The sequence below is a fragment of the Emydura macquarii genome, unplaced genomic scaffold (assembly GCF_026122565.2).
Source record: "Emydura macquarii macquarii isolate MOO-44397 ecotype Brisbane River unplaced genomic scaffold, CSIRO-AGI_Emac_v2 contig_2676, whole genome shotgun sequence".
Taxonomy (NCBI): Eukaryota; Metazoa; Chordata; order Testudines; family Chelidae; genus Emydura; species Emydura macquarii.
The window spans coordinates 15,672,740-15,695,378 of NW_027132813.1; the positions used below are offsets into that span (position 1 = coordinate 15,672,740).

The 22,639-nt window shown below is 41.7% G+C and overlaps 1 protein-coding gene across 4 annotated transcripts in view; it reads left to right on the forward strand.

Moving 5' to 3' along the window:
* The first annotated feature begins 2,433 nt into the window (after window positions 1-2,433).
* ESRRG (estrogen related receptor gamma) overlaps window positions 2,434-22,639 on the forward strand; it is a 467,657-nt gene continuing 447,451 nt past the window's right edge. The window contains exons 1-2 of one of the 4 annotated variants that reach the window (XM_067564953.1): window positions 2,434-4,184; window positions 4,680-8,746. In XM_067564953.1, the coding sequence (XP_067421054.1) occupies window positions 8,718-8,746 (29 nt within the window). In that variant the 5' untranslated portion in view covers window positions 2,434-4,184; window positions 4,680-8,717. Of the gene's footprint in view, window positions 4,185-4,317; window positions 4,339-4,622; window positions 8,747-22,639 lie in introns of those variants that run through there. The other 3 variants (XM_067564956.1, XM_067564955.1, XM_067564954.1) reach the window with 3 other exon arrangements.

Genomic DNA, 22,639 nt, shown 5'->3' on the forward strand with positions numbered 1-22,639 from the left:
AATTTATGCAGGATGTTTATATTTATATAACGTGCACATTTGTTGAAGGAGTCTGCTTCTTCATCAGGTCAATGTGTTAATTAAAAGTGGGTCCAGATTGGTCACTTGCCGTCCCAGATGTGCTTAACAGCATGCAATTAACACGCAAGGAAAATCTTTTTGAAGATACCAGAATGTAAAAACTCAGTAGAAAGCCCTTCGCTTCTTAACATGAAATAGCAAAGGCAAAAAAAAAAAAAAAAGTCATTAGAGATATAATTAAATATGGACTATTTTGAAGAGTGCCCTGCACAATCATCCAAAAATATTAAATAGTAATTTGATTTTTTTTCCTTTAGCACGACAGGTGCTAGCTCTGTTTTCCCTTCATTTCCCACACCATGTATATTAAACAGAGAGAGAACATTGCTCTATTGTTGATGATGACCTGAGACTTGGCTGAAATATTTTTCTCCACAGTGTAAAATTGCAGAGCGGCTCTCTCTCTAAAATGGCTATATTGGTTTTTATAATTACCTCATGGTCTAAACTTCTTCACAATCCATTTCCTTTAAAAAAAAAAAAAAAAAAAAGAAGAAGAAGAAGAAGAGAAAAGTTAGCTCTGTGTATTAACATTTCTATCTTCAGGTACTTCACGCCAGGCTCCCAATAACTGCACTGGGAGATAAGCCCGAGTAAAGACCGCAGGCTCGGGCCCTTTACTGCTATACTCACCCTGGTCTATAAGTGCATTCACACCAGCTTGACTGCCTGCTTATTGCATTCAACTTAGCTTAACCTTATCTATTTACAGGCCTCAGTGTAGCAGTCTGCCTCCCCTGAAATCCCCCCTCCCCTGTCCTCCCTATGTAATGCCTTGTCTTCCTTAAGTCTCTGACCCTCGGTTCGCTATAGTGTATTCCCTGCCTATGCACGGGGGAGCTTGTATTTCACACCCTGGAAAATGATTTATCGGATTGCAATGGCCAACAAACTAACTTCTGAAAATTGGTCATTTATTCAAATTAGCTGACTATTTTTTCAACACATCCCTTCACTAGAAATATTTTGCCTTGCACAAGAACTACTACTAATTTTCTTCTGTTTCATTAAAACGTTGCAGCCACTCTACACCTCTGAACAATGCTTATCACACAAACCCCACGTGTAGGACACTGTGCGCGGGTATGTACACGCGATGAAAAAACACTTGGATCTGTACACAACTAGACATAGACAGACAGACCCACAGAGAGAGAGGCTGCACAGTCTTTGCAAACTGACTAGAATCCTAGGTATCAGATTGAAGCCGCAGAAGGTGCTATGATTTAAACACAGACCCCTTCACATTGTTATCAAGAGTATATTTTTTTCTCTTTTGTAGGATACAGAAGGTGAATAATGAAATCCTTTTGCTAATAGTTTATGAGCCATGAGATTGGAAATGTATATGGAGAGACCAGAGCACCAGACTAAAAATCACTTGAGAGAGTCTCGGAGCCTGGTAGCAGAAACCCTTTAATATCCCTAGTACAGAGCAAAGGGAAGCAGGGGGTTGGTAATGTCTGGGGTTGTGTGTGTGTGTGTCTCCCTCTTTGTATCCCCACTATCTGATAACAGCGGTCTTTTTCAGGGACTTGCAAATACTGCAATGCATATATATATACGTGTTAGTGTGTACGTATGAGTGCATATAGCATATGTTACATGTAGTGTGTAGCTACAGATTGTGTGTGTATATATACACGCGCACACACTTTTTAGTAGCGTATGTGTAGTCTAGTATGTTGTGTATATATACACACTTTTTAGTAGTATATAATGTGTAAGTCATAATGTGTAATAATTCTATGATTCTGTGAAGTCTAATGTGTGTGTGTGTAGTCTAGTTTGGATGTGTGTACACACACTCTTTGTAGTATATGTGTAGTCTAGTGTGAGTGTGTTAAACAATTTGTTGTTCCAGAAGAGAGTTTACTTTGTTTTTTTCGTGGTGGAATTTGAGGAAATGTGCAGAGCCCAGCAGAACCAGTTCGGAGGCTGCAGGAAACAAAGAATGCTGCAATATGCTTTACAGAAACACACCAAAACCCACTTTCTTTTGGGTTTTGCAGCGCATCACTTCTGTGCCTGCTTCGGAACAGGCCAGCTAACTGTGGGAAACGCTGCCAGCACCCCGTGCCAGAGGAGTTCACTTCTATGCTAGTTTCTGCGGAGCTCTCACCTTTATAGGAAGAGACATTTCCCAGAAAGTCCGTGCCACACGATGTCTGATGGCATCACCTAGATCGCCGTTGCAAAAAGCAAACAATCAGCTCCACTCAGTGTATGCAATTGAGGAAAGTCGCCGCTGTGCGAACTGGCACCATCTGTCCTGAAATTCTTAGAGCCGCAGCTATATTTCTTTGGACAGGTCAGCGGTTCCTCCCCGGACAAGCCCTGACAGGTAGCTGTCGGGGGAGAAAACCTCTCCCCCGCCCCACTGGTTGGGATCCTTAGCAGCAGCAGCTCCAGTGTCGACAGGGACCCAGCCTAAAGCTTCCTGCAAACCAATGTCCCCCAGAGACAGGTGACTGGCATTAGGAGGGGAGATCAAAAGGGGCCAATGCTGCTAAAAAGTGGAGAGAAGGGGATAAATCGAGCCCCACCCTGACAAGATCTAGGGACGCTTCCTTTCCAGCCCCGCAGGGTGAGTGCGGCCGAAGGTTACTCCGAAATAGAGGGCTGGAGTTGGAAAAGAGAGGGGGGGTTCCTTATTGTAGCAGGCACAGCGAGCCTCGCCGGGGCCCCACGGTGCGACTTCCCCGTCATCCTCCCCTCTGCCCTTCACAAAGCGGGGCAGGGGCTGTGCGGGGAGATGGGGCGAGGCAGAGAGCCCCAAGCCCTGCCGGACTGGGCAGCGAGGAGTGTCTATTTTAGAAGCCCCTCAAGCTGCTGCTGTTTGCTGGGAGACCTCTCTCTGGACCCCTCCCGCTCCCGGCTTTGTCTCTGATCCGGGGGTGCTGGGAAGGAGGGAGTCTTTTTAAATGAGAGGTTTGGGGTCATGCACAAGATTTGAAGACTAATTCTAGCGCAGAGCTCAGCGCTGGGTAAAGATTAGTAATCCCCGCCCCCTCCCTTCGCGGGCTGCGAGCGTCCGTCGGACAGGGCCTGGCCAGGGGGCTACCTCGCTGGCCAGAGCCCTCCTGAAGCCTGACACACACACACACAGCCCAGGCTCAGACCATGGCCCTGGAGAGTTGCTGTAGACGGAGCCCCACCTCGGAGAATGGAGGTGGGGAAAGTTTGCCTAAATTAGTATCCGTCTGATCCCCCAGAAAAGGAAGATAAACCCAGTAAAGCCATGGCCGCTCCCGAGGGAGAGAGCAGGGGCTGCGCCGGTGTCCCGGGGAAATCCCTTTTGGTTTCTAGTCCCAGCGACAAACCGGAGAGCAGGTGGGACTGGGACGCGCTTAAGGGAAAAGTTTGTACGAGCTACACCCCCATCAAGCAATTCCCCCGGCTCTGAGGAAAGGGACATGGGGGGCATTTTCCTTCCCCTTCACTGCCCCAGGTTTGCAGCCTGAGAATTTTGCAGACGGCTTGGCGAGTGTGCGGGGGGCTTTGGTTGTTTGTACATCCGCAAGAGCTTTCAGAAGGGTGGGGTTTCCACACCCCCCGCCCCCAAAGCAAAATCCTGGCACCAAAACTAGAGAGACAAGCCACCCCAATGTGTGGAATACCCCGGTGCAGCCACAGCTGCTAAACAACAGGGGCTTCTCTTTGCAAAGCAAACCTGCCCCCAGACCTCACCTCACTCCCCTTGCTCAGGCAGGAGGAGTCAAACTGAGGAATTGAGCTCAGCTGGGGGAGAGAAATGCAGACTGGCTGGGGAATGATGCAGGCGAACCCAGTAAGCAGGAATTCACGGAGCAATCCTCCCAGATGCCCTCTTTGGTGGGTATGTCCCAGCCCCCTGTGCGTCAGGGTCAAAGCTGGTGCCAATAATTTAACAACCTGCCTGCATGCTGGGATTCCTGGGAGCATTACGGCTCCAAAGCGAGGTGTTTCTCAGTGTTTTATTTTGTGTGGGCTATCCGTGGGGGTGGCTGGTTAAAAGTCTCAGGCAGAGCCCCCGCCTCCCTTCGTTCACTTCTCTCCCAAATAAAATCCCCCCCAAACAATTTGAGGCTGCATTCTCCCGTGTTCCCCCTTTTATTTTTCAGGTAAGTGGCGATAAACTCACTAATCCCTGCCTCATCCATCATAATCGCCTTCACTTGCACACGGCCAGGTGTGTGGCCTCTTGACCCCTCCCCTCCTAAAAACCATCAAACGCCCCACATAACCCACGCGGAGCGAAAGTCCGTGCTAATCCAGGTCAGTTTCTCCCAATGGTGGAGAGGGCGGGGAGGGGGTGGTGGGAGGAGAAGATGTAATATAAATGTTCCGGGGGGGGGACACAAAAGCAAGCAAACAAACAAACAAACCCCTCACACACAATCCCAATAAAGTCAAATTCCTTTCCACACACCCACAACTTTAGCCCTGGCTGCTGCCTGGGGGTTTTAATCTCGCAAAGAGAAAGGGGGGCTCCCTGCGCAAAATTACGCCTTCTCCTCTCATTTGTTAGCTGATTCCATCAAAAAGTTCGGTATTTATAGGCTACACACACGAACCTGGAGTAATACAAACCCGCCCGTGTTGTTTCCCTTGCAAAGTGACCGGTCCTGAAGCATCTGATCGGTTTTGTGTGTGAAAGAGAGAGAGAGAGAGAGAGACGCGCACACACACAGCTACAATCAAAAACGGGGAAGAAGATCTCAAGCTGAGAGATTTATTAATTGCTAAGAGCTGCTCTGCCATCCAGCTATGTGAGTACCTAACAACGATCACCTTTTGCACAGATGGTCAGTGATCAGACGCAGACACTGTATTTTTCTCTCCCTCTCTTTTCTGTTTTTCCCCCATTTGCTCCTGTCCTTTCCCGCTCCCTCTATTTTTGTTAAAGTTTTAGTTTGCATGGTTTATGCCTCACGAAGAGGAGGAAGGAAACGTGGGGGGCGAAAATGTGCCGGAGAAAAGGAAGGAAGCAGTGGTGGCAGAGAAGGAGGGTTTATTAAGCCATCTCCTTGTCCCCTGAGTCCGATCCGTCTGGGAATTAGTAACAGAAAAATAACGTAGGTTATCTCCCCCCCGCCCTTCTTTTCCTGTCGCGTTCAGCCCGCTAGACAATCACACGGGTGTCGATACGGGGTATCCATCTGTATTAATCAAAACCCGGTGATGGGTGGGTGGAAGGAATATAAAAAAGAAAGAGAAGGGGGCTTGATGATTCCGTATATAGAAGTGACTGGCAGTCAGCTCCAAACGTGATGGACAGACAGGTAGGAAATGCTGCAAACAGGAGTCAATGCTCTGTCTGTCTGTCTGTCTGTCTGAATACAGTCCGGGGAGGGCGGGGGGGCGCGGACTGAGATCGCACAATGTGCTCTGCTATCCTTTATTCTCCATCACTATGTGCCCGCCTTCGAAATCAAATTTCATGTGGCAGGATGGTAGTGGGGGGGACAGCAAGGCGCAGGGTGGTTTATAATTTGCTCCCCGATCTATCCTGTGTCTTGCCTCTTCCTACACGTGAGGCTTTTCAGGCAGTCACAAAGCTCCGAGTGACACAGTAAGTCCAGTGAAATCAAGCCCCACACAGCACGGCATGTGCGTTTACGATATTGCACCTAGGACTCCTTGGAGCAAAAGGCAAGCTGTAATAGGAAATGTGACTCGGGAAAAGGTAGGTATGTTGCCTTGGAGGGACGCGATGTTGGGAGACTCTAAGGCTGGGAAACCCTCACCTGGGGAACGCGGGCTGTGGGAGAGTGTGAATTTGCTTCCAGCGTGGAAAGGCGCTTTTCTCATCAAATACTTGAGCTCCAGTTGTACACTCCCAGGTTAGTGTAGCATTACATTAACAGGCAGGGTTACCCAGGGCACTAGACGCTGTGCCCGGGATGTAAACTCTAGTCATTTATACACAAAGAAGAGAGCGAGAAGGAGTGACACCTGGCAAGCCAAAGAGCACGGTGAGTGTCTGTATTTGTTCCTCCACCTCACCCCCCATGATCAAAGTTCAGGGGAAACCAGCGTGTGTCTGAGCCCCTCGCAACCGCCTGATGACTTGAGGTTAGAGCGCAGCGTTTGTCGTGCCTAGGCGTTTAAGCACAGATGGTTTAGACTCGAGCGCACGTAGAATAGCAGGAAGAACTTGCAGTGCCTGGGTTATAACTTTGCTGCATCATGTGGAAAAAGTGACTTGGATCCAGAGCTATTTATAGGTGGCGGTAAAGCCTCCTTTTCAATAAGCAGCCGTGGAAAAGCGGCATCAGAAAGCTGGCTGCCTTATTGTTTCAAGGTGTTGGCCGGTCAGATCCCTACTGTCCACACTGTACCTACAAAGTCACAGCTCTTCTTGGCCGGGGCAGGTGTAAAAAAGGAGGAGAGGATCATGATTTGCTGACCCCTAGTTCGGACACATTGAATTCACAATCACAGGCATAGGGCACAAGAGTGATAGATGCAAGACTTTTCCCTTGTCTTTCAGAAATACACACAATACAGGGCACCTGCAGGGCTGAAAGTGGGCCAGGGCCACACGGTAGGTATCAGATCACACGCACCAGAAGAAAGAAATTCAGTTAAAAATACATTAGTTCATATCAAAGGGCGAGCGTGTTTTTTTTTTTTTTTTTTTTTTAACAAAGGTGCGTATTAGAACAAGCTAGAAGCGTTTTGTGTCTGATAATATCTCCCACGCCCATTGGAAATGAAGCAGAGCCTGCTCTTTCTTTGCGTCTTTTAAACTCCCTTTTAATTAGAATTGCTAAAGTAGGGCACCCCGGTGGAAGATGTTTTCAGCATCCACCTACATCTCTGCCACAAGCAGAATTAGTGCCTGTTAAATAAACTGTCTGAAACGCAACCCTCCTGTAAAACATTTCCCCACCCCACGCGCTGTTTTGCCACCTTCTCTTTCCCCCTTCCCTCAAATTTCAATGTATTTAGGGAAAGGTTCCTCTATTTTTAAAAACTTCCTAAATCAGCAGTGAGATTGCTGGATTCAAAAAGCCATGTCTTGTTGCACACACATCAGAAAGAGATTTGGAGGTGAGAGTAGCCCTTAGAAGTCAGCGACTTTTTTCAAGTCCAAATGTAGGTGTGGACCTCCCCGCACGTCTACTTTAATTTATTTGATTATAGCATAAAAAAGGTAGACCCGTCTGCTTCTGGTTATATGCCTACGTATAACTAAAAGCTGAAGCTGTGCTGATCTGTGGAATCGGCACTAATTAACTGACACTGGTTGAAATGGAGTTTCAGCCCCTGCTTTCCAAAGGAGCATTATAATCAAAAGGGGGTCACAGCTGAACCTCAAACACTACTCCTAATTTGCGCAGTTTAGTTTCTCGCTGTTTCCCCCCTTTGCTCTGATTTTCAGATGATGGCGAAGGCTGATCAGATTTCTGCTGATGAAAGTGTCTTGCGAAACAATTCTTTTTTGCTTCAGTATTATCCATTGCTTTAGGGGGGGGAAAAAGTTGGAATCCTTTTGATAATGAACGTTTTAAACGCAGAACCACTGCTGGACCATTTCACGCTAACATGCAGTTTAGATTTTCTATATCACGATCAATGTTTATTTCCAATGCTAATTAAGTACTCGGTTATATTCGCCTTCCAGGAAAGCTGTTCTCGTTAAAGTTACTATAACTTAATTTAAAAAAAAAAAAAAAAATCTCCTTGAAAGCTTGGATTCCTTTTCAATTATTATCTGCGTGCAGATGAGTTTAAATTAACCCTTTAATATGAAAACGCCTGTCCGTAAAGAATGATGCTAATTCCCTTTCCTTCTTTCAAAGATAATTACAGGGAGGCATTTCTTTTATACAGTTCATCAGTCATTTAAAACCGAACTATTATCCCCCACATTCAGTCTGTTCAAAATGCTTTCCCCTTTCCCCTACATTTTCTTTCAATCCATTAAAACATGTCTGAAGTTGTGAAATGACTGAGACACGAGTTTAGAAGGTGGCTTCTCTCTCCTTCTGAGCGCGTGATCGCAATTACTGCACTGCCCTAACATGATCAGAACCAGCCGAGCGTAATTCAGAGTCTCACATTTGCTGGCGCAAAGGTGGATGTGGCAAGCGAATAAATAAAGAAAAAAGCAAAACGCAATAAATGAATAACAAAAAGAGGAAGGAGAACCCCCAACACCTTCTGCACAGCAACAGGTGGGAAACCTGCAGAGCTAAAGGCAGGTCTTTAGCTGGCTACAACCAGCGTTGTGTTTAACTCAACAATAGGATGCCAACACAAACATAGCTGATGCCCAAGGAAACTGAAGAAGTTTTAAGCCAGCAGTGCGAGGAATCGGAAATCTGCCAGGAAACCAAAAAGATCAGCGAATAAGCTACCTGGTCTTGTTTGTGATATCGTAAAACTCACAGCGCACCGCTGCCTTGTCAGTCGGGACAAAGGAAGGGGGTTGCTACACTGGGTTTTAAGCGCAGACACGTGCTGGTAGTGAGCCGTCAAAGAACAATGCAGTCTTCGCGATGCCCCACAGCGCTAAAGACCCGTCATGATTGAACCCCACCATTTCCATGCTGCCCGCATCCGGTATGATGTGCAGCCCGGACGTGTCTGAATACAGTCCCCACGTACAGAGCTTTTTGATCGGCCGTGCGTTTCACTAGGCAGAAATGGACACTTCAGTTTTCGGGGAAGCGAGGTAAAGTGCAGTCTAGAGCTGGTTGCTTCAATGTTGGGAGAATATAGGTGTTGGGTGGGTTATCAATGCCCCTGATACAAATAATGGTCTCCATCATTCTAAAAATATATTGCCAGGCTTTGTGTGAAGAGTGCGGTAAGTAAGACGTACCTACCACTCTCCTGGCTGGGCCACGAAAACTTCCCGAGAACCACGCAATTTAGGGACAGCTACTTCTCACTAAATCCAGACGCAACAGCCCCTTGAAATACTGCACAGCCAGACTTGACATCGCACCTGCACGGTGCAGCTGATTCTCCATTCCCTGCCCAGGCAAAAGTCTCACTGAAGTCAATGGGAGTTTTGCGGGAGTAAAGACTGCAAGCTCTGACTGTCCCCTCCTTAGCCCTTGCACGGCCCTCTTTCGGGTTTTCGGGTTCACACACTTTTCTAAAACGAGCGGAGTTCCCTTGTCTGAATCACTAAACTTCTTCCAAAAATCCATCCCGGTTATTAAAAGTTGTGTGACTCTTGCAAAGAATCCGTTCGCCTCATTGGAAACGGGGCTACAGTTACGATTAATACCAATCCAGAAGGGGAAACTGAGGTTCAGTTTGAGAGAGCCTTTAGAGATCCTCATGGCCCTCGGATCCCCATTATATGTTTTATACGCTTTCTCTCTAATTGAAATCAGTTATTATTGCTGCTACAAACTGAGAGAGAGCACAGCCCACAATAATATCCACAACAGACAGAATGTATATTTCAATAATGAGCAGGGAAGGCAAGTTACACAGATGCAGAACTTTCTGAACAGCATATCTTGCCAGAAATATATTTTCAAAGTTTGGCTGTTTGAGCTGTACAGAATCAAAATCTATTTGACCTAATCAGTTTCGTCTGGATGTCTTCTTGGTGATAAATAACAGCCGTACATTAAATGGCCATGTACTTAAAACACTTTTAGGAGCTATTGAAAATTCTCATTGAGAAACTGCTCTGCTAAAAACAAAGCCATAGCTTTGTTAATGAGGGATCATGCAGTCCTAAATAGCACTGATAATATTAATGTGACTTCTTTGGAACATGGAAACCTTTTCAAACAATAATAATACAGTCCTACTTTATCTTAAAAATCATAACTAATTGTAAAGATGCTTGTAGCTGTGTGGCACCTTTCATCCAGAGATCTCAAAGCTCTTTGCAAGCATTAATTAATGACAACACCCATGTGGAATAGGTAAGTACTATTACATTTATTGAGAGTTGTGGAAACTGAGGCGCAGAGTGGTTATGTGTGACATTGGGCAGGTCACTGGCAGATGTGAGCATAGAACGGCTGAGTCCTGAATCCCAGTTCTGTGCTCTAGCTAACAGATAATGCTTTCTTCCTTGTAACAAATAATAAAAGACAAGGACATTGTATTTTGAGTTTCTGTTGAAAATCTATTTGAGCTTAAGTCTTTTATATTTTATGTAATCAGACTGCCAAATTGGATTTATATAAATGTATTACAGAGTTTTTAATTTTGTGTGTCTCTAACATTGCAATAACGTATTTTTACAATATTGACATATTATACAAATAATACAAAAATAACTTTTATCACAGTGAACCAAATTCTGTAAAGTTTGCATGGAATTTAATTGCACTAATCTTCCAGAGATGAGGGAAGATTGAAATACATAGTGGGTGAATTCACTTGTTTTACAGTAGACTCTCCTTTTTTATATACGTGTTAATACAAGTTACACTAATGTCTATTGCATACAATAGACTTTGGGGCCAATATCTTAACTTTTGCTTTTGGGTGCCCAATTTGAAATCCTTTTGGGCTTTTATATTTTTATTAAAGGTTGAGCACCAAACTCCAAATTAAGTCAATTGCAGCTGTACTGCTCAGCACCTCTGAAAATCAGCCTTGAGGTGTGTCAGGTCAGAAACTTAAATCTGAGGTTGTTCTTTAAAATGTTGGCATGTGTTTTTTAGGACCCTTAACTCCTAATTTACTTTAAAGTTACAGGATCAGGTCCTAGAAAAGGCTCAGAGAAAGGTGCAGGTATCAGATTGGGTAACTTGATTATACTTCAGTGCTTCTAGCTCAGTATCTCTCTGCATATGAGTAATTTTTACTAGCTTCTTGCTTAAATCCAAACAACAGTCAAATAATTCTTATGATATTAGTATCTCAAATACATTAATGTGCCATGATATCTGGGTAAAATGCATTCAGTGCAATTTATAATGGGAAGTCTCCCTTATTCAAATACGTGTACAGTAATCAATATTGGCTAACATAATCCAACTGCTGAAAATGTAAGTTCCGAAAGATGAAATATTATCATAGAAGTTTACCTCTCTCATTTGGCTGAAAACTGTCTGAAATAGAACCAGACTTCCAAGGAAAACAATATACAGCTAGTTGAAACAAAGGGATTAATCAGAACAAACCTGTATGCTGCTGATCTCACAGGATTCTATATTTAATCAATGGAAGCTGCTTCTGTGTTTCAGAAGCGAAGGTAGTTGGGAAACCAGGTGGTGCTATTGTGATGTTGGCCCAACAGAGAGTTTCCACAGCTTGGGACAGATTTCTGATGCAAACAGATACAACTCTATGGAAGCTAATGGAGTTGCACTTATTTACACATTGGTTAATTTGGCTCTTTCCCCCCCCCCCCCCCCCAATACGTTTTAATGAATCATACATATTACTTCCCAATGGATGAGAAAGTCATAAAAACTCTGCTTCATCCCTTGGAACCTTTGATGTTATCAAATATGGACATAACACTGGATTGCATACGGCAATGCCTAAATCTCCCACTGATTTTTGTTTTGTTTTTTTTAAGAGAGGAAGGTGCTCATGGTGAACTGATCCCTTGATTTGAAACCTATTATCTCAAGAGTTTTTATTACTTTAATCTACCAATAGATACTCAAAACAACCCCCATCCATCCCCCCACCCCCCCATACACACCTGGGATTAACAGTGATTTCATTTGCAGTGGTTTCCCATCTGTGTAACACCCATGAGCTCAACTGATTTAGTCCTGATTTACACATGTGCAACTGAAAGTAAATTAAGCCATAAGAGGATGGTATAAACTAGCAACAATGAGGACATTTAAAAACTGAGGCTGACACTATTTGTAACTTTGTTTTGTAATGTGCCAACAGAAGTACAGACACAAATAAACACACTGATGGATACATTGACACACTTCCTAACTGGGGGAACACAACATTCATGACAAAGGTAAATTGCAAGTCATAATATATTTAGCAACTGATGATGTTCTAACTTCAGAAAAATGTATAGGGGAAGGTAAAGGGACTTTTCCTGAGTTCCCTATAGAGAATAAGATCTTACCCACAAAAGAAAGAGAACATATAACAGTGGGAGTTATTTTGAGGATGGTGGGTTAACTTTAATATGGTATTTCTTTTCTTTTGTCAGTTTATCTTGGATTCCTAACATTATTAACAAATTTCTTCTATTACATTTCCTAGTTTTACTGTATTAGAATGTATTTAAACAACTAAAAGGGCTTCTTCAAAATAACATAAACCTCTCTCAGGCGTACAAGCATTGCAAGGGCCATACCACGCCATCACTACATGCATAGAATTCCCACTAATGTCAATAGTTGGTAGTGCATGTTGGCCATGACTCAAGATCATGATAGTCCATAGTTATTTCTGAAAATACGTACAGCCTGTTATATAATTTAGCAGCTCTCCTATGTGCACTTTTACCTGAGGGTTTGCATTCACTTTTCTTCAAAATTGTTCTGTGTCTACTCATTTAGGCAATTTTTAAAAATAATAATTCTCTATTCAATAGACAGCAATAGCTAAACTAATCTTCTGAATAATTATTGATCTAGATAATTTAAAAAAAAAAAAGATCTATCATGTACCAGGTAGTCTGGGACAGGTTTCACAGCGTACTGTTTTAAAATGCACTTAGGATGTAGGCTGTGCATAGTAACCACCTTGAGAAAAAATAATTGCAGTAATGGCAAATACCTAATCTGTCTTGAAATTGGTTGTCATTTTTTTCAGAATGGACAGAGCAGTTAAAATCATACTAAGAATTGATGACTTCCTAAATTTTATATTTTGAAATAAAATACTTTTTGGAGTATGTTGTTATTATAATTTATTTGTATTTTGTTAGTACCTCAAGGCCCTAATTCACACACACAAGCAAAAGACAGTTCCTCCCCTCAAAGTGCTTACAATAGCAGTAAACCATAGTCTAGTGTTTTTTTGCAAATGTAAACCAGTAATGTAAAAGTTGCTGCTACAGTTCATGAAAGCATGAAAGCTGAGTAACATAAGATGACGAATTAGTATAAGCATCCTAAATCAGTGGTTCTGAACCATGGGTACACATACTCCTGGGGGTACACAGAGGTCTTATAGAGAGTACATCAACTAATCTAGATATTTGCCTAGTTGTACAATTGGCTACATAAAAAGCACTAGCAAATTCAATACAAACTGAAATTTCATACAGACAATAACTTGTTTATACTGCTCTATATACTATACACTGAAATGTAAGTACAATATTTATATTCCAATTGATTTATTTTATACTTATATGATAAAAATGAGAAAGTAAGCAATATTTCAGTAATAGTGTGCTGTGACACTTTTGAATTTCTATGTCTGATTTTGTAAGCAAGTAGTTTTTAAATGAGGTGAAACTTGGAGGTATGCAAGAGAAATCAGATGCCTGAAAGGGGTACAGTAGTCTGAAAAGATTGAGAGTTACTGCCCTAAATAACTTACCTAATTGAGCTAAGGGGTCAGTTCTGCTTCCAATGCCGAAACTCCCATCGACTTTAAAAAAGTCTGCTCTTGTTATTTGTGGTATCAGAGCATTCTGGCTTCATTGTCGGCTAAGCATCATACAAACACATAAAGAAGACATTCTTTGCCTTGAAGAGCTTATGGTTTCAAGCCTTGATGTCTCATACACTTTTATTTAGTATTGTGGTGCCTCTCGTCATGTTATCTAACACTAGTTTTTAAATATGTTAATTTCTTTGCCAGGAAAATTGTGAATGTGCCCAAGAGCTGTAGTAGCATAGCCGGCATTAGTTTGGATATGTAATGACTTCACACAAATGATGGATAATGATTATATTTCTTATATTGAATGCAAAGCATTAGATCGGTACCATATCTGAGAAGCTACCAGTGGCATGTCACTAAACTTAACACCTGTCATCAATTACTTTTACATAGCATGGTGTCTTTATATATTGTTCTCCATGTAATTAAAAGTTATGTATATTGTTAAACCTATTGAAAAAACCCAAACCCATAAACAAAAAAACCTCTCAATAACATGGAAACTGATGCCTCAATGAAGTCATTCTGTGTGCATGTATATACTTACAAGTCAAAATATTTTTAATAGATTAAATCATACTACTTTTTATTTTATATTCTTCTGTTATAAAATTTTAATATTCAGCAGAAAAGAACAAGGCTTTTTAAAAAGTGGTTACAATATAAAAGAAAAAACGTAGATTCTAAAATTTAGATGAGGAATGACAGTAGTGTGGTAAAAGCACATGCCTACTTTCTATTTCCACCTGGACCAATGAGTTCCTATGTGACCTTGGGTCATTTCCTTTATCTCTCTCTATGCCTCATTTTCTCCAGCTGTAAAATGGGGAGAATAATATTTTCTTATTTTAGGATTTGTCTATACAGCAGCTGGGAAAGTGTTTCCAGTTACAGTAGTTACATAGACATGCGCTAGCTGTGCTCGAACTAGCGTGCTAAAAATAGTAGTGTGGCCACAGCAACATGCATGGCCGTTCAGGTTAGCCATCCTAGTACAAATTCCCTGGGAATGTACTGCAGTGTAACCCAATAATAGCTTACATTGATATAAAGGAGCCAAAGCAATTTACAGCACTACACATACAGTACTATTGTAATGCAGCCACCTCTGGGGTGGAGAATGACAATCAACTGGCATACAGTCATGCAGGGAGGGAAAATTTTAGCCAAGGATAGTCAGGCAAACTCCTTTTAAGGGAAGTGCCATGGAAAAAAGCTCATGTATAGTAAACTGCATGGACCTCAATTTGTCTATCTTGGTAGAATGAAGAAATGGGTAAGCTGCAGCAGGATCCTGTCCTCATGTGTGCATAAATTTGATGTAAATAAGGGTGATAGGTGGTGTGCCTCAGTAGATAAGAAAGACTGTAGTTTGCAGTTGATCACTGAGGTCAGATACCCATTATCCAGCAAAGAGGTCTTCATGAGTGTTGAAATCAAACTTTAGTTTTTTAAACATTTAAATGTAACCTTCTGCTTTTCTCTAACAAACAAAATACATAAATATGTAGGATGGAAGAGGGGATTCATTTATATACATTAGGGATTATGACTGGACCAACATAGCTCTCTCCTAGACTATTAGCAGATGAAGGCCACACCACTTGTCATTAGAAAGGTGGTGAAAAGTATTAAGCTTTGCAGCGAGGTGTTATTTGACCTATGACCTTGATGTCAGGGTAACTTGGATTCTTAAGATTCATGTTCTTCAAATAGGAGCGTCTTCTAGTGTGCATGACTTTAATTCAATCTTGTTTTTATATTAATCTATTAAGCAAGCCTCAGATGCTTTATAGAAAACAGACACAGCAAACCTGAGATTGATATTAATACTTAAACACTTACATAGAGAACTTCATTTGTTGATCTCAAAGGGCTTGACAAAGGAAGGTAGGTAGGTATCATTATTGCCCTTTCCATACAAAGGAGCTGAGGCACTGAGAGGTGAAGTGAATTGTCCAGGGTCATATGGTAAGTCAGTCATAGAGCTGGCAACAGAACCCAGGTTGCTTGGCTCCATTACAAACACATTATCTATTAGGATTCTGATTGCATCACACAGAGCATGATTTTCTGATGGCATCACTCAAACATTGCTCAAACTACTCAAACATTGCTTCAGTTTTCATCAGTGGGAGCTTTGCACATGCATCTAATGACAACATTTCATTCAATATCATAGAATCACGGAAATGAGGTCATCAAGTCCAGCCCCCTGCACTGTGGTAGGACCAAGTAAAACTAGACCATCCCTGACAGTTGTTTGTCCAACCTGTTCTTAAAAATCCTCCGATGACGGGGATTCCACAGCCTCTCTTGGAAGCATATTCCAGAACTTAACTACCCTTATAGGTAGAAAGCTTTTCCTAATCTTTAACCTAAATCTCTCTTGCTGCAGATCAAACCCACTACTTCTTGTCCTACCTCCAGGGGACATGGAGAACAATTGATCACCATCCTGTTTATAACAGCCCTTAACATATTTGAAGTATATGTCTGTACAGTATATGCATGTGTCTGTATAGTTTATAGCTCTTTGTCACCTGCTTGTTAACTAGAGATGGTTGACAACCTCCCCTCCCTGAATATTTTTGACAGAAGTTAAAATTCAAGAAAAATCAACCCTCTTAATGTTAATCTCTGGACTGAGGTATAGAGAGATATATGGCATCTGATTCTACGCTGCACCTCCAAGGCAGCTCAGAGGGAAGGGACAAAGGTGTGGCTCAGGGGAAATAGCAAACACTTATGGTGCTGTGCCTGCACCAGGAGAATTCTCCATGGGAGCAACATACAGGGCTGGAAGAGAGGACAGAATCTGTCCCGTAATATTTTAGCTTTAGACAGTGCACACAATTAGAGAATGATACAACATCCTATCAGTACAGTCATTAATACAGGGACACAATTTTCTAACAACTAGATATTAATGCCCCAGAAAACACTACACTCTTAAATGTGGTATTATTCATACAGAAAAGGTGTAAATAATAAAAAGTGTCAGTCAAAATGATGGCCTATTGTACACATGGCCAAAATGCCTGGTGATTAGGCATGCAGTTTTATAATGGCAATTTTTATGAAAAAAATCATTGGATATTCATTGTGGAAAAAAAAAAGGTTATGGAAATACAGAAGCACCCTGCTAAATGTCACTTAACTGATGTGCAAACCTTATGTCTTTCAATATGCCTGGTACAGCTCTAACAGATTCCAGATAAATCTAATTACATGGGTGCAAATCCCTAATCTAGATCAATTTTAAATCAATTTACTTAAACCAAAACCAAAATTCTAATATAAACTAGGCCTTGGATACTATGATGATGGATGCAGTGGAAATACCACAACTTGATAGGAGATAAACCGTTTGTCATCCGAAGAATTAATATCAAGTTATGCGCCTAGGTAGCCTATGTAACCAAGTGTTTCTGTTGCAGTTATTCTTTCCCTCTCACATCCTATTGTTTGTTACGATCACTTGTTGCATCTTGTTTTAGTTTGTGGGTTCTTTAGTGCAGAGACCTTGTCTTATCACGTGTTTATACAGTACCTAGCAAAATGAGGCTCTGATCCTGAATAAGGCCACAAGATGCTACCCTAATACAAATCAATAATAATCTCCCAAAGAGGGCAAAAGTCTGTTCTCAGCTATGCTGGTGTAAACCCGGAGCAGTTTCACTGATTTCAGTGGAATTGCTTTGGATTAACACGGGTATACCTGAGATCAGAATCTGGCCTGGAAAGTTCACTTGTCTGGTCCTTTGTGATACAAGGGAGTTGCTGTTAAGTACCTGCTGCCTTTACTGCTCATTTCTGCAAGATACTGAGCACCACCTGTTCCCAATTAAGTGTTGGAGTTGAGGGAACTCAGCACTTCAAAGCATTGAGCCCCACAAGCCTCTTGGCAGTGCCCAGAAATTTCCTTAGAAGCTCTCAAAATTCTCATTAAAATTCTATTGTTTACTCTCACATCCATACACTCACATGGAAAACCCACCAAAAACCCAATATGTTAAAAATTAGGGTTATTGCTTTTTTTTTTTTAAACCTGAAAATCAAGGAATCCGTGTCACTCATGGTGGGGATGACACAGCTGCAGCCCTAATGATGGTGCACCAGCTACTTAAACAGTAGGGACAGCTAAAATGAGCATGCTTTTCTCTTTGCAAATTGAACAGTATTCCACATGGGTGCAGTGCTGAAATATGTGATTGTAGAATCTGCCAAAGATACTGCATTGGTGCTAAATTCTGCCCTCACTACTCTGTAAGTGTTTATTACCTATCACTTTATATCATTGCTATCGCTCTATGATTATCACTGCCCTGGTTCCTTGACAAAAAGAGCAACTTCTCAATTTTTTCCCATAAACAGTCAGATGGCCTGATCCTCAGCTGGTATAAATTGGCACGGCTCCAGTGACTTCACTAGAGCTACGCCAACTTTCACCAGCTGCAGATCTGGTACCCAGGATGTCACCCTGACCAGCCAGTTACTGAACAAGTCTCCTCTATGAATGCATGCAGCCTGCAGATTTGTCTGTTTGTGTCTAGTGTAACAGAATATGGGATTTTGAATGGATTTAATTTGTTAAACATGATTAAATATATTTAAAATATATTTTTTAAAACAAGACATTTTTTACTTTTCTCATAATTTCCTACGATAAACAACTTAATTAAAACATTTTGCTGTTGTTTTTCTTTAAAAAAAAAAAAAACAACAACAAAAAAAAAAACTACTTGGATTAATTCTACTAGAGTCCCAGTGATGTAAAAATGGAGGTAGGATCAGAACCGGGCTCATTCTTATAACACCTAGAGATGGACCATTTCACACAACAAAAACAAATAGGCAGATTTGTAATAGAAAGTTTCTTGCTAATTTTCCAAACTGCTGAATACTGCTATGGTTTGTTTGCAGTGTTGTTGTAGCTATGTTTGTCCCCAGATATGAGACGAGGTGGGTGAGATAATATCTTTTACTGGACAAGCATCTATTGGTGAAAGAGACAGGTATGAGCTGAAGAAGAGCTCTGTGGAGTTTAAAAGCTGTTTCACCAATGGAAATTGGTCCAATAAAAGATATTACAGCTATGGATTCTAAGTCAAACATCACCTGTAACATTGACTATTGTTACAATGAAGAGGCAAATTTTCAGTAATGTACATACAGCATTTGCCACCCATGTCTATGCTCATCCTTGAAAACACAGGTTTTTATGTATGTCAGGGGATGGGCTTGCAAATTTTGTGGACTAGGAAGACTGGCAAAAAAATTTAGATCTTTCCAATGGACTTTTACAATGGCTGAAGATAGAAAATATTTCACAGCCTCAAGTATAGCATGCCTGAGCAGAATAGACCGTCTGTTTTACTTGTTAGGGTCAGCTTGCTACTTCTGACTTTGACCTATGCTGTGCAGAATCTCTTTGCTGTTTGCACATGAACCTTTTGTGGGGTAGGAGGGCAGCTTATTTTGCAACATGGGCTTCCACAGAAATCCCTCCCATGGAAATTCTCAGGAGGTGTCTGGTGGATGCTCTAAATATACTACCTCTTTGACTGGTCATAGCCAGTTACTGTACCAGCTAGTTCTATGATCCCTGGGGGAGTGGCAGTTTTGGGAAACTTGTGGGGCCCTGTGCTTAATGCTGTAAACTGGGAATGAGTCATGCTCATGGCATGCTATAGCTGTACATGCAAGAACAATATACTTCTGCACATACAACGCTACCTACAAATTATTACCTATTCTGAGGTATGTATCATTCACAGTAGGATAGATATTGGGGCTTATACTGTGTTAGTATTTTAGAGGCTATGTGCTAGTGGTTTCATAATGCAGAACAGCCTGGGCCAGATTGTGACAGAACCTTAGGTTACTATGGTCCCTATGAGACAGATCTTTAGACAGAGCTTATGTGCAAAGAGTCTCTTGGCAACCCACAAAAGGCCCCATCACAATTGCAACCCCTCCTGCACCAAGGGAAGTGCAAAAATGGATCCATCAGTGTGTCCCAAAGAGTGCAAGAGGCATTAGGATGATGGTCTCTGTACTTGCCTATGGAATGAGCTGGCCACATTAGGGGTATACCCTGAGCAGTCCTGCTGCACATCAAGCAGTTCAGGGAAGGAATCAGTCACTGAGGTCCCTATGGGGCGGCGTAACATTGGACTGGGCTCATTCTAGGGCCAATGGCTAGATGCCACCATCCGGCCCTCTGTAACTAACATCCAGCTTATGAGCTTGTTTTTCTATTTAAGTGAATTTTAGTGTTCAGGAATGGTGCCAGATTGACTACTAGAAACCAGATGTAGAGGAACCATCTCTAGAAGTGGAAGCAGATCAGTCTCAGTACCAATTTGGTCCTTAGCCTACCTGCCAAGAATATCAGAAAGAGTGTAGTTAGTGCCAACTGGAATAGTGGACTTTGTCTATTACAAATGACAAAGTATTACTTTGTCTATTACATTTATGTTGTATTACTATTTCCTGATGGCATTTTGGCAACTTTCATCATTATCAAACTAGCCAACTTCTACTCTCCTTACAAATTCACTGAGCAATCCAGTTCTCCCAACCACAGACTCCATTCTTATCAGAGATGGACCCAAATTGTGAAGTTTAGATCTGAATCAGAACTTTTTCAGTCTGAGGAGGCTTAGATCCAGTATTTTGGTGGGGCCCAAACTCTAATTCTGAACTATGATAAATAGTTGCTAGAGCCATCTGTACCATAGTGTTACGCAAGTGGAGAAGTACAATAGCTAAGATACTTGCTTATGTATGCAAAATCAAATGCAATCCCATGTCTCTGATTTACAGGTATGCTTAAATAACATACACATTAAAAATACTTCGTTCTCATTCCCTACTGATATAAACCAAAGAAAATATGCATGACTCAGGGATTTCTCCAATGCCCATGTGTAAACTCCTATTAGAGATGGTTATGACCAAAGATTAAAACATGAATATACTCTTTAGTATGAATATTATTGGTCTCGTTTAATGCATAATTCACACTGTTGGAACAAAAAGAAAAACAATCAGTGGTTAGTTATGACAAGTGTGAGGCATTGGCTTTGCCAGTCTACTCCTCCAAAAGACCAATCACTCATTTTATTGCACTGACTCTGAACTGTGGTTGGTTAGAGCTTTTTGTTTGTTTGTTTGTTTGTGTATGTTGTGCCATCATTTCATTGTCGTCAACGGTCTTCTGGTGTTGTTGGCATCCATTCCAGCAATGTTTTCTCCATTTGTTCTTCTGTCCTTTCCCTCTTACATATAGAGCTGGCCCTGAGAACATGGATACCCTGCAACAGCAGGTGGCTCCAATTCTTGGGGGTTCTTCATTGGCAACACAGCTTAAAATAAATCTAGCTTTCCTGACCTCATGAAGCAGTCCAGGGCCTATTCAGTTGTTTGCAGAAGAGCTCATGTGGCCTCAGACCAGGCCTGCTCATATAGGCCCCAAACTCCCATTGTCTTCAATGTTACTCTTGGTTGAGTCAGGACAGAAAGCATAGCTGGCACCTCAACTACACAACAGTAACATTTTGATTCATTTTCAGATCCCTCTGTTTTACCTCTCCTTCATTACTCAGTGTGGAGGAAAGCTGATTTTCTTTCAGAAAGTAAAGCTCTGTGCGAGAAAGTATGGATAGGTGAAAATCCCTTCTCCCGCAACCCAGGGCTAGGGCTGCCATGACTATTAGTCAAACCTATGGTTTAGAGTAGCATTTGCAGGCCCTCATTGCCTGTTGTAGGGGGCCACTCGATCTGCTTATATGTGGCTCCCTGTCCATGCTCTAGTCTGCTCCCACTGTAGCACCAAAACAGAGCAGAGACGCTTTTCACAGCATACAGAAGAGTCTCAGTTACTCCATGTAGGCTGTGTCTTCATTAGTAAAAATCATGTATTTGTACTCAAGCCAGCAAACTATCCCAGAATAACCCATGGCTCAGTTCAGGTCCCTGCTCTGCCTGATTTGGAATTGGAACTTAAACCTGCATCTCCCATGTCCCAGATTAATGCCTTAACCTCTGGGCTACTGACTGTTGTGGGGTGGGTTTTTCCTTTCCCCCGCTTCCCCCGATGAAAAAAGGTTCTGTCAAAAAGAATCCCTACCAGCTCTAGTCAGAGTGACTTCAGAAAAGTTTTCTACTTAGCATTAAACTATAGGATCAATTTTTGGTTGCAGTCTCATTTTCATAATGTTCCTATAAACCATTTATACTACATGTGCCTGATTCTGATGTCACTCACACTGATTTTATAGGGGCATTACAGCACTGACTTCAGTGGAGTTTCTCCTGTCTTAGAACTGTATGAATTCCAAATCAGACCCATATTCTTAAAGTGTCTTCTAAATGCCATAGTAATCCTGCAAACCATTCTGTGAAAGTTTATTAGAAATTCCTCTTTAAGGTAATATTATTAACTTTTAATGGTGCTTCAGTTAGACTTACTGTTTAAATGGAGTATTGTATAAAGTAAAAATGGATCCTGAGTATTTAAAAGGATATGGCCAATCCTTTTTTCAGAGTTTTAAAATGTTTTTTGCTTTTGTTTCTAATAACCCATTGAAAATCCTTGCTATTGAAGGACTGACACTGCCTCCAATGAAATCCAATGGCAAAAACTTCTATTGGACTTCCAACAGGAGTAAGAATGGGCTCTAAATATAAAATCTAATTGTTTAAAATGTTTTCCTTTGTGGAATATATATGGGTATGTTATTGCAAAGTTGATCATAAATACAAGGCTTCTCTTTAGTGATTTTAAGAAAAAACATAATTCTGAGAAAGAAAAGCCTGCAATGATTAACTGGGCTTCACAAACAGATAAAAGAAAAGTAGGTCAAATTTTGGGCTAAAATACAGTATCCCTTGAGTCCTCATCCTGCATTTTTTCCTTGTGCAGGACTATCTGCCACTGAAGCCAGAGTAAGTTTTACCTGTGAATGGACAGCAGGACTGGGCTAAGTGGGAAAGGGTTGCATTTAACTTAATATTCTAATCACACCAGAGAAGA